Source organism: Naumovozyma castellii, chromosome 2 (assembly GCF_000237345.1).
Source record: "Naumovozyma castellii chromosome 2, complete genome".
Classification (NCBI taxonomy): Eukaryota; Fungi; Ascomycota; class Saccharomycetes; order Saccharomycetales; family Saccharomycetaceae; genus Naumovozyma; species Naumovozyma castellii.
Genome location: NC_016492.1, coordinates 1719871 through 1731508, shown reverse-complemented (window position 1 = coordinate 1731508; position 11638 = coordinate 1719871). Strand labels below are relative to the sequence as shown.

At 35.3% G+C, this 11638-nt stretch overlaps 7 protein-coding genes across 7 annotated transcripts; 3 read left to right on the top strand and 4 right to left on the bottom strand.

The window, feature by feature from the left end:
* Nucleotides 1-145: 145 nt before the first annotated feature.
* LRE1 (Lre1p) lies at nucleotides 146-1867 on the top strand (the record flags this gene model as incomplete). Its single annotated transcript, XM_003675307.1, has 1 exon — nucleotides 146-1867. One exon carries the CDS (start codon nucleotides 146-148, stop codon nucleotides 1865-1867), a length of 1722 nt encoding a protein of 573 aa, XP_003675355.1.
* Nucleotides 1868-1971: 104 nt separating this feature from the next.
* APA1 (bifunctional AP-4-A phosphorylase/ADP sulfurylase) lies at nucleotides 1972-2913 on the bottom strand (the record flags this gene model as incomplete). The annotated part of the gene is made up of 1 exon (XM_003675306.1): nucleotides 1972-2913. The coding sequence occupies one exon, from the start codon at nucleotides 2911-2913 to the stop codon at nucleotides 1972-1974; it is 942 nt and encodes a 313-aa protein (XP_003675354.1).
* A 763-nt stretch (nucleotides 2914-3676) lies between these two features.
* On the top strand, nucleotides 3677-3886 carry NCAS0B08990 (uncharacterized protein; the record flags this gene model as incomplete). Its single annotated transcript, XM_003675305.1, has 1 exon — nucleotides 3677-3886. The coding sequence occupies one exon, from the start codon at nucleotides 3677-3679 to the stop codon at nucleotides 3884-3886; it is 210 nt and encodes a 69-aa protein (XP_003675353.1).
* A 635-nt stretch (nucleotides 3887-4521) lies between these two features.
* On the top strand, nucleotides 4522-5979 carry SPS22 (Sps22p; the record flags this gene model as incomplete). Its single annotated transcript, XM_003675304.1, has 1 exon — nucleotides 4522-5979. One exon carries the CDS (start codon nucleotides 4522-4524, stop codon nucleotides 5977-5979), a length of 1458 nt encoding a protein of 485 aa, XP_003675352.1.
* A 78-nt stretch (nucleotides 5980-6057) lies between these two features.
* Nucleotides 6058-6846, bottom strand: POF1 (nicotinamide-nucleotide adenylyltransferase; the record flags this gene model as incomplete). The annotated part of the gene is made up of 1 exon (XM_003675303.1): nucleotides 6058-6846. The coding sequence occupies one exon, from the start codon at nucleotides 6844-6846 to the stop codon at nucleotides 6058-6060; it is 789 nt and encodes a 262-aa protein (XP_003675351.1).
* Nucleotides 6847-7043: 197 nt separating this feature from the next.
* Nucleotides 7044-9293, bottom strand: EMC1 (Emc1p; the record flags this gene model as incomplete). Its single annotated transcript, XM_003675302.1, has 1 exon — nucleotides 7044-9293. The coding sequence occupies one exon, from the start codon at nucleotides 9291-9293 to the stop codon at nucleotides 7044-7046; it is 2250 nt and encodes a 749-aa protein (XP_003675350.1).
* Nucleotides 9294-9575: 282 nt separating this feature from the next.
* Nucleotides 9576-10979, bottom strand: MGR1 (Mgr1p; the record flags this gene model as incomplete). Its single annotated transcript, XM_003675301.1, has 1 exon — nucleotides 9576-10979. The coding sequence occupies one exon, from the start codon at nucleotides 10977-10979 to the stop codon at nucleotides 9576-9578; it is 1404 nt and encodes a 467-aa protein (XP_003675349.1).
* Between the last annotated feature and the right edge of the window lie 659 nt (nucleotides 10980-11638).

Genomic DNA, 11638 nt, shown 5'->3' with positions numbered 1-11638 from the left:
CTATTTTGCAGCACCAACGCAATAGAATCCAAGAGGTGCTAATAATACAAATCCTCATTCTTCATTCGCTTTTCAACTCACCTATTTGAATTAATTAAATTAATATTCCATTCTATCCAGAGGATAATAAAAAAAGATTCCCACAATGGCTGATACACAACACTTGCAGGTAAGCCCCATGGCAAATATTTCGACACCTTCCAGGAGAGGCCATCGTCACAAAAGGTCATTTGCCATATCTGGTGATTTTGAATTTTTAAAACAACCTCAAAATGTATTACCGGCACCAACTTCATCTCAAATAGAAAAGGAAATGCCAATGACATCACAGAAGACTCCGGAAAATTTACTTCCAGATGAACCTACTGCCATTTACCATCAATTTACTGTGCCACAACCTGATTTCTTCAGTAAGACGCCTAATCGAAAGAATACTAATAATAGCAATAATAACACGCACACATTGACGTCCCCAAGTCCTAGGTTTTTCATAAGTCAAGAACCTAAATTTTCATCTCCAATAAAAGGTGTTCCTGATGCTATTATTAATTTAGATGATGCTTTGAAAACTAAACCAAGATCTTTTAAATCTCATCGTCGAACAGAATCTGCCCCCGCAGATTTAGAAGTTCTCTTACCAGCAAGGCCATTATCGACACCAAATTTAAGAATTGAAGAGGAGGAAGAACAAGATACAAATGTCAGTAATAATAATGGTATTCCTGACGGATTATTATCCCCGCTTCGGCCCAGAAGTCCCCATCGTATTCGTTCTGCAAGAACAGACCCGTCTCTTTCTATTGGATCACCCATTAAAACAAGTAGTAATGGTAGAACAGCTGATACAGAAGGTAATTCTGATGATGAAAGCAATGACATAGAGAATACTACACCTGGAGGAGGAAATTTAAATAGCAATTACAATTCTTTGAAAATAAAGAGACAGAAGCAAAGATATTATCATTATACTAAACAGTTACCTATGAACATGAACAACACGATACAATCTCAACTATTAACTGAAAGCAAATCGACGAATTCATTATTGTCCAATACTTCAAGAACTCCAGCTTCATATGGTAATACACCTATGAGGGATTTACCTACACCTGATACTCCTGTATCATATGATAAAGATAAAACAAGTGCACGTAATGGAATACCGACAAGCACGATGACAACTGGAACAGGAACAAAGGATAATTTTGGGTTTAGAATGAATGACGGGAGAAGAAGACCCTTAAGCCCCATTTCACGAACGCAACCGCTGCAGCAGCAACAACAACAACAGCAACAGCAATTTTCCTCTAGAAATGGTAATAATGGTTCACATTATATGTCTATGAGAAGAGGAAGTAGTGGGAGTACAGTTGGTTATACATCTTTCCGGTTTGAAAGTCGAGAATATGATATACCATACGAAGATGAATTGAGAAGTACTTCTCACACACCCTCCATGTCAGGCGATGATACTATAGTATTTAAGACTGGTGGAAACGAACTTGTGGGTGATCAAGCATCATTGACATTTAATGGTCAGTATTTGCTCTCTCAAGACTTATTATTGGGTGAGCCAGGTGACACTGTTGATTTATCGTCCATTTCATCTCCAGGGAATAATAAGGGAATCATAGAAGGTTTGAAGGAATTTTCCATCGATTCGACAGCAGTGTCTACAACCACTGAATCGATTCACTATGCGATTCAAGTGAAAAGTATTACTAATGTGACATCACATACTACTTCAGTATCAAAAGAAAAAAAGGGTAGAAGTGTAAGTGATGGTGTGCTAGATGCTAAACAGAAATCTAAAGGGAAGAATAAAAAGAAATCCAAATTAAGCGTTTTCATGAATTTCTTTAAATGATGATGGTAATAGTAATAATAATAATAACTTTAAAATGTATCTAAAGGAACTCTATAAAAATAATATTTCTTAAAATAATTTAATGAACACAAGCAAAGTATTGTTTAATAATTGTATTCGGTTGGTCGTTGACCAGAAGTGTTGGGGAACCCACATTCTAATAGAACGTCGTCAAGTAATTGAGGGTTGTCGATAATATTATCAAAGACCTCTTTATATTTGACTAAGATTAATCCGAAATATCCTGTAGCATTGAATCCAATTTGTAAAGATTTAGCTTTTATACTTGAACGTGGAATCATGGATATCCATCTTTTCGTTAATATAACGTTATAGCCTTTTTGTAAAGTTTCACCTTCCCAATCCTGGAAAAAGGTAAGGACTCTTTGTAAAAGAGAAGCGTAACACATTGCCAGGAGTTCATCAGTAACGTCAGTTTCCAATTCAGGTAAAGGCAATACAAAATGAGCAAATGAAAGTTTAGGATCTTGTAATGGTTCCTCTTTAAGGTTGGGCAAAAAATGATCTTTCCCGAAACATAATTTATCCTGATACGGAGTGAACCCTTCAGGTATTTGCAATAATTGTAAATGTTTGTGATCTAAAGAAGAGCCACTTGTTGGTCCGGAATTATAAAAGATTACATGTCTTTTGTTTTCATTATCGAGTTTACAAAGCAGTTGATAAGAATGTAATAATTCGTCCGGCGATAATGGAGACAATTGGTGTTTGAATTCATTGGTAACCAATAGAGAATGTTCTGGTAAGACAGGATACTTATTCAAGACCAATTTAAAGTCACCATTTCCAAAGACATCGTTTGAAATGGTCAAAGCCGGCTCATTTTCACCCAGAGGGTCTTTATTCTTGGGTGTGTCACCTCTTTCAGGTTTTTTCAATAGCCCGGTAGATAATCTTACTGAATATTGCATACCATTTTCTGCATTCCTGATAGATTTAGACTCTATCTGATTGAATTGCACGTCGCCATTGGCCAGAGCGTCGGTATATTTCTTGGAGATGGATTGAGCTAAACGTTGCGCCATTGTCGAGTATCGTTTTCGGAGAGTCTGCTTCTAGGTTGTCCAGCACACCAACTTATAATGCAGCCCTTCGGAGAAGGACAGATAAACAAACGCGACACGTAAACGGCCTCCTCTTTACGCGTTGGACCAGTTAGTCCCTTTGTTTTTTTTTCGAGTCGAACAATCCGAATTGCATAAAATATGTGCTAAAGTCTATTTCCCAATGGGCCCCGCAATTTCCTGCGGATTACCCTTTTGGGCGATGGCCACAGCTTCTAATTTGGTCCGTCTAGAATCCGGATCGCCCGTTTTCTTAATGCCGCCACAACCAGCCATCCCAATTAGGCAGTCGCCTCCGTTTCTTTTGCCCAGAAGAGCACGCAGCGCCCCCGAGGGTGGCGTTTCTGTTATCGCACACAACCGCCGCAGCACCGCACCGGTCCCAGACGCGCCCGCACCACCAAAACGACGCAAGGGTGTCAAAATGGCCCAAAAGGGAAACTCCCTGCTCGATCCTCAACTCAATTCGGCCGCCCCCAAGAAACACCCGCACAAGCCGAGGGGACAAGATAAACAGTCATGGTGAGAATCGAAAAGCAAAGAGAAAATTTTTCCAGTTGCAAATGGAACAACTGTGTGAAATTCAGTATATAAGAAATCGACAACATGGTAAATTTCAGCTCACTCTTGTTTCCCTTCCAGCGTTATCCTCCTTCCCACTAAATTATATTTTGTCTGTGAAAAAGATATCTAAACAATCGCTACCCGATAAACTATACTAAAAATGCAATTCAAGACCATTGTCGCCGCCTTCGCCACTGTCGCTGCTGTCCAAGCCGCTAACGTTTCTAACGTTTCTTCTAACGCTACCAACGCCACCAACGGTTCTAAAGGTACCACCACCAAGATCTCCACTGGTGCTGCCGCTTCCAACACTCTAAGTGCTGGTATCTTCGGTGCCGCCATTGCTGCCGGTGTTGCTTTCTTATTCTAAATTTAAAAAAATGTTATTTTAACGCTGTGAAAAGGAATTTTCCCATCTGTTTTTTACCATTTAAATTTTAATTTAGTTCTTTTTTCAAAAACAAAAAGGGTAGCCGTTCCATTCCATCCCATTTCATTCCATTGAGAATGTAAATCAGATAAAAAAAAAGGAAAGGCTCCCTTTAATTTATTATTCTGTTATTATTCTATTGGCGCACGCACTCACCCGAGCGATACAACAACTACTACTACATTTCCACTACTTTTTTCTTTTACTAGAAGAGATATAATACTACTTTCTATTAATTTTTAATATCATTTTTTTTTGTTAAGATTTTATTCTTTATAATACAGGTGTGTACTTTACTTATTTATTTACAATCTACTATAAAAATATGATAATGTATTCTATGATAATAGTCAAATCTTTTGAAATCTAAGCCTCCTTTTGTTGTTGTTTTCCCAAATGCGGAAAGAAATTGCCACCGAGCCATTCGTGTCGAGTGATGTTTTCACGACACAAAGAAGAAAAAAGGAAACCCAAGAAACAACAAAAAAAAAATGACACAATTTAATCAAGAGAAAACACAATCCAACCTGACCTAAAATCAAACAAGAATACAAACCCCCCCCCCCAAACACAAAATGAAGGCATTGGCAGTGTTAACAAGTTTTATCATTAATTCAACTGCATTCGCAGCCATTATAAACCACCAAATAGTTGATGATCAAAGAAATCAACCATATTTCTCTTCCGATAAGAGGTTATTGAAAACAATGCCACATAATGTGATTCCAGTAGACCATTCCAATCTTCAAAATAAGTTAGCCAAGAGAGAACAGAAGATTAACGTTACCGCATTGGTGAATACAAAATTAGAAATTCCCATGGCGGATATTTGCAAGAAGGCAGAACATTTAATTGAATCATCACAAGATTTATACGCTTTACAATTACATTGTCCTGAGTTAATGGGTTCCATGATCTTTTCCACCAATTACCATGATTCATTAATTAGTTTGGGTCAAATGAATACAATTCATGGCGATGTAATAATAATGGATTTAGATTCAGTGGTTCAAATGCAAGCATTAAATTTAATTACCATGGATGGGAATTTCATCTTAAAGGGGTTAACATCATTAGTTTCTTTAGAGATACCAAATTTAATAAAGGTAAATTCCATAGATTGGGAAGTGGTTCCAATATTAAATAATGTGGAATGGAATTCAAATTTAAAAGTTAAGCAAAACATTATAATTTCAGATACTTCCATAACCAACTTGGATAATAATTTTAATAAAGTGGAAACAATTGAAATATTGAATATTAATAATAATAGATTCTTGGAAACCATAAAGACAAATATTAAATTCATTACCAAACAATTCAATGTGCATGCTAATGCAAAGGAATTAGAATTAGAAATGCCATATTTACAAGATGTGAAAAATATTACCATTAGAGATACTTCTGCAATTTGGTTCCCCAATTTAATTCATGTGGAAAGTTCAATGGAATTTATTGAAAATTCATTTACCCATTTGGAAGTCCCCAATTTAAAAGACATTGGTGGTACCCTCGGTATAATTGATAATCTTTTGTTAGATACAGTGGATTTCAATAATGTAACTGATATAAAGGGAGGAGTAATGATTGCAAATAATTATAGGTTGGAAAAGATAGATTTTTTCAAATCATTAAAACAAATTGGAGGTGCCATTCATTTTGATGGGAGATTTAAAGATACACAATTGGATAATTTAAAATTAGTCAAGGGAAGTGCATATATTAAGAGTAATTCTGAATCATTAGACTGTAATAAATGGTTGAAACCATTAAATGGTAGATCTGTAATTAGAGGTGGAAAGATAAATTGTGTCTCCGGTAAAAAGGAAACTGTTGTTAATGTTAAAGATGATGGTACAGTAATTAACAAGAAGGAAGGTATCAACGGCAAGCAACAAGCTGATGGTGATGATGATGATGATGGCAATGATCATGAACCACATACAATCAAACAGAGGAACAGTGCCAGGTCCCTAACATCTTCGAATATCTATCATGTTATTCTATTACTTTGCTACCTTATTATAGGATAAGTTGCTACATTAAATTTCTTCTTTTTTGCATAACCTTTTTTATATATTTATTTTTATCAAAATTCTCAATTCTTTAACTTAAAATATCTTTTCTTCTTGCTTGAAAATGTATTCAAGAATACATTTTGGTACTTGTCCCTCTAATGATTCAATGGATGTTCCATCAAGTATTTCTTTTCTAGCCGTAGATGAGGAAACTGATGAATATTTATCATCGTTCGATAAAATATGGATTTTCGACCCCCAATCTTTTGGAAGTTCAGGTTCATATGCACCATCAAGAATATCAATCGGGAATTGTAATTGTGATTCAACGTTCACTTCACCATCTCTGGTCAAACAACAAAACTCAGCTCTTTGCATGAAGGTGTGCAAGGCATCCTTCAACAATAACGGCGTATAATATTTGGGATCAAAGATTCTAACAACAGTATCAAATCCAACAAGATATACAGCGTTACAAGAGCCATTGCTAATAAATCTTTCCATAATTACTTTATCCTTATCAACAAATTTACCAAATATGGTAATACCCACTGATACATTAACATTTTCTTGCTCCTTCAATAGATTGCTCATTAAACACATCATGTCCATTCTTCTATCAAAACTGGCAGGTTTGGTCCCCTTATCAGCATTATTTATGGATAATAATAATAGAACATGGATGCGGAGGTCATTTTGCCTCTTACGGTAATAATTTAAGGCTTTCTTTATTAACGTATAATGTCCCCAATGCGGAGGATTGAATGACGAGTCTAATACTAATAACTTATCAACATCACCTTCTACCTTATCAGCGCCATATATTATTTCGAATTTGCGTGAATTGGCATTAAATGATTCGTAAATTTCGAGATTGTTCATTTGCTCAACTCCTGTAGATTTTCTATTTCGATCACATTATTTTCGCAGTATCTTATTTTTTTAACCATGAGCGTTGTGAAGTTCTTCGTTCGCCCTCGAGAGTTTTTTGGTTCGATCATGACAAGAAGACCAAGTAAAAAAAAATTCACCGTTTTTAAATAGTTTATATACATCATCTTTATATTTTATAATCAAAACTAATCCTTAACCAACCACATTGTTTTCAATTTCTTAGTGGAGACGCTTGGACGTAGGTAAAAGCATAGTGCAATCAAAACTACTATCGTTCCCAGTAACTTTCCCTTTTCAAAAGTTGGGCTCATCATATCAAATTGGCCTGATGGAGCAATCCTTGTACAGAAAATATCATGCCCAATATCACAGATAATTGAAGTTGATTCTAGGTTAGTAGCTACTGAGGCTAGTCTAGAGTTAGCACCTGTGAATAAGTTCCTATAATGAGTGATGATAAAATGATCATTCAATGGAATAGCAGGAACATAAGGACTGGCCATAAATTCCTTCTTATCATCATCTGTCATTTCAGATTCTGGTTTACGTCTGGCACTAAGAACTACCTTGGGAATATATGTAATCTGACCGCTTTCCAATTCAAGTAGTAATGCCTGGGTTGTAATACCATACTTGGTATGAGAAAGCGACATTGTCTTGATGATTTCAGGGAAAAAATAAGCTTTACTAATAGCAGCTGGTTTAATGAGACTTTTACTGGAATTCATAAAGGTATCTGGAGTTGAAATTCTTTCGTTGGCAGTCAATGATTCGTAAAGTTCAACCACAACTAATTTTTGTTCTGGAATAGGTTCCGTACTGAAATATGAGTATATAAACCAATTCTCACCAAAAATAATATTCACTGGGAATTGGGTATCAGGTTTGTCTTTTTGTGCTTGAGTATGCAATAATTCACCCGTAACGGTGTCGATAACATTAATGAATAATGTCTGTGTTTTCTCGTTTAAGACAATAAAACCAGCTAAATTCGGATATAGGTATTTGTATAAAACATCCCTATTCCCTAAAACAGTACCAATGTTTACTGGAGAGTAATCTTCTCTAGCAGCAAATGCTACAATCTTTTCATGAGAAGACATCTTGACATTCCAAGTGTCTTGTACGCTACCATCTTCTTTCACGACATGACCAAACACATCATGTTCAGTATGATCTGTGACAAACGTTTTGCCTAAGTCTTTGGATCCAACTACTTGTCCTTCAAAAGAAATAATACGTTTTTCTTGATTTGTAAATCTAACAAAATATTTATCTTGATCTGGTACCCTCTTTATTAACTCAATGCTACCTCCATCCAATCTCTTGCTTGTCTTGAGTACGGGATGTAAAGCTTTATCGGTGCTGATGATGTTAAAGGTACCATCTTGGGCAACAACAGTGAGTTCTTCCGTTTGGTCATTATACTCTATGGATAAAACGTTATTCATATCCAAATGAAATTGCCAGACAATTGAGCCCTTTTTGGTAATATCCAATGCAGAAACTGTGCCATATTTCGTAACAACAACCAAATATTTGGAGAACCCAAATTTCAAATTCAATTCCGTTGTTACACTTTCATCCATTTCATCATCAGGTTGTAAAGAAAGTAACTCAGTTAATATCTTTCCAGGATTGTAATTATTTCTTTGCAATAATGACATCATTCTACGCCAATTGTTAGAAACTCTTAACGAATATGCTTTCAGTGGGTTTGAAATATTGCTTTCAGCTGCTAAATCATCAGCAATTGTATCAATTGACTTATCTGTAACTTCAATAAAGGTGAAATCAGCGATGTCATTCAATGATTCGTCCTTTTCCCATTCATCGATTAATTCTCCGTTTTTATACGATTGGAATATGAAACGTGCATCATCAGTTTCAATTAGTATCTTCAACAATGAGGCATAATCAGTTTCTAGAAATTTAATTGCCTTGTAATTCAATGGCAATGTAGCGTTAAACAAGATCAGAGATGTTTCAGGGTCTTTGACTTCTAACACTTGATTGCCCACGTTAATATTCTTAAAATTTGGTGAACATGAACTTTTAAATTTCACACCATCGAGGTTTAGTTCAGTTGGGAATCCATGCTCACTTTCAAATGCATGTATTTGATTGTAGGAATCTTTCAAAAGAAAGTTGGAAGTGTCTTTAACCTGCATTGCATCAATTGCCTTGAAATCAAGTAAATGTCTAGAAAGAAGTCTACCATTCGTTTCATTTAGATATGTTAGAAGTGATTTATCATCCATATCTGATAATACAACTAAAACATTATTGGAATCATCATTGATAATACACTGGTACGAACTTCCAATATTCTGTATTTGCCAATCAACGATGTAAGCTTCATCAGCGAACACTGCTGATACTGTGAAACTTTTCAAGTAGAAAAAAACAATACACAGTAAAGTAGGGAGTATCATTAATTTAAAACTCAAGGAATGATACGATGATTTCGATCGTCGAGAGCGTTCTTTAAAGAAATATCCCGAATGAAGAAATGTGAATTCCCTTCTTGTAGGTAGCGTTATGGTTTTTGAATTTGCTAGTAGATAATGGATAGCCGTTACCCGTATTTAATAAAAATGTGATTATATAATCAAAATATGGGTTTCTTCTCATTAATATACTCAGCACATCATTGGTTATTATGGTCATCTTTGATAATATTATCTATCTGTCTTACGTTATGTATATGTTATGTATTATTTCTCCTCTTTGTCCGTGGGATTTTCTTTTACCGCATCAGTGCTTCCAGTATTTATTCCTTCCTCGATAGGTTTTTTCACCGTAGGAATAAACTTAATACTAAGAGATGTATCTAGGGCCAAGCTCATCCATGGATCATACAATGACCAGATGTCCTTTAAATCTATATCTTCTGGAGATTTTATAGACTCATCAAAGACAATGCCTCTTCTACCCATGGCTGGTGGAAGTGCATGTTCGGTTGGGTGTTTAGATTCTGTGTTCGTTTTTTCACTGGATGAACCTTCTGGTAACAATTGGTTCATATGCTGTTGATGCAAAGAAGGTTGGCTTTTTAAGAACTTTTTATGAATTTTTTCCTTGAATTGATCATTCTTATTTTTGACTTCTTCCAAGGCAATTGAGCTTGGTCGAATGGTCTCCCAAAGTAAAGTGTTTACAGCTCTCTTACTCAGGAAATATTCAAACATTTCTAAATGATATTCTACCCTATCCAAATATTCTGTGAATGTCATAGGTTTATACTCAATGGGACCAAACCATTTAATCACTGGGTTTTCTGCTTCACTTTGGGCTCTCACCAATGCCACACTTTGTTTTACTTCTGGTATATTGGTGGATACAGGGTTACCACTCATGACATCTCTTACATTGACTTTAGTTGGATCAATTCCTTCATGATAGAATTTTATTATATCATTGAACAATTTCTTATCACGAACACTCTTTGCCTCCTCCAACCAAGGATCATACTTCAATATTTCTAGCCTACATGTTTCCAGTAATGATTGAGAAAGTAATAATGCCCCGGTAAAAATATATAGAGCTCTTTTAAACGTGGTGAACTTACTTGAATAGTTAAAGTTTTCATTATTTTTACCATCATAACTGGTCTTTTTCGAAAATGATGACATTGATGAGCCCGTTAAGCCTGGTTTAAGTGCAGTTGAAATCTCTCCAGGAGTTACACCCTTAGCACTGTCATTGACTAAGAGCTCTCCATGAGAAGTGGAAAATCTGTTTAATGAGGGAAGATCAGCGATATCTTTAATAGTATTTTTCCCATTCTGTTTGAAAGTAGTTGCATTTTTAATAAATCCTAATGGAGAAGCAGTAGGTGATGTGGAAAAGGGCCTTATACCTAATTTTCTGAATCTGTAAAAGCAAAAGACCCCCATTGCGGTTTGTACACCGATAAGGGTCCATAACCCATTCTTATTATCGGAAGCAGGAACTAAGGGTCCCCATAATTTCAAGCCTAGACTAGGTCGAGGGTAGAATTTATGACGTTTCATTTCAAATTCGTCGTTGTCATTGTTTGAGTCATTTATCGAGCCATTCTTGGGATGGTCATCTCCATTGGAGGAGTCTGGTTTATCAGGCGGTGTATATAGCGCCATTGTGTTTTTGTGTATTTGATAGTTATTGTGATTTACAATGTCACTGAATGTTAAATGTTAATTTGAAGTTGATCTTATCTTTCCGGTATCTTAGTTTATTGGTAATGTCTAGTTATAATTTCAAAAAATGCGGAGCAGGGTAAACTTCTTATAAGGGTGGTCATTGGGTCACAACTTTGTTGGTTCGTTTATACTGTCAATAAATTTGCATATATATTGTAACAGTTGCTAGGTTATCTATTGTTATACTTCAAATAATGGCCACAGTTAATTTTGGGAATTGGAGCTTTCATAGAATAGCGTTGACGAAAGTTTTTGACACTCGCTTTGATTTTTTAGGCTATAGTTTAATAAGGTTTGAAAATCAGATAAAAATGGACCTATATAATTCCTAGTACCTAATTTATTCATTTACATTTATTTTAGTTCCATTTTCACAAGATGTTTTTTTGTTATAGAAAAGTGTTAGATTCTTGTATTTTTTGAATTTTAAACAAAACATGCCAAAAGATAATTAAAAGATAAACAAATCTTACAAGCACAAGTCTCTAATGTGGCAATATCTCGTTCATCCCTCTTGAAAAAACAGCGTTCAAAAATGTAATATTCTCCTCCTCGATAATATGAATGGAAGTTAAACAAAGATATACCTATGTATT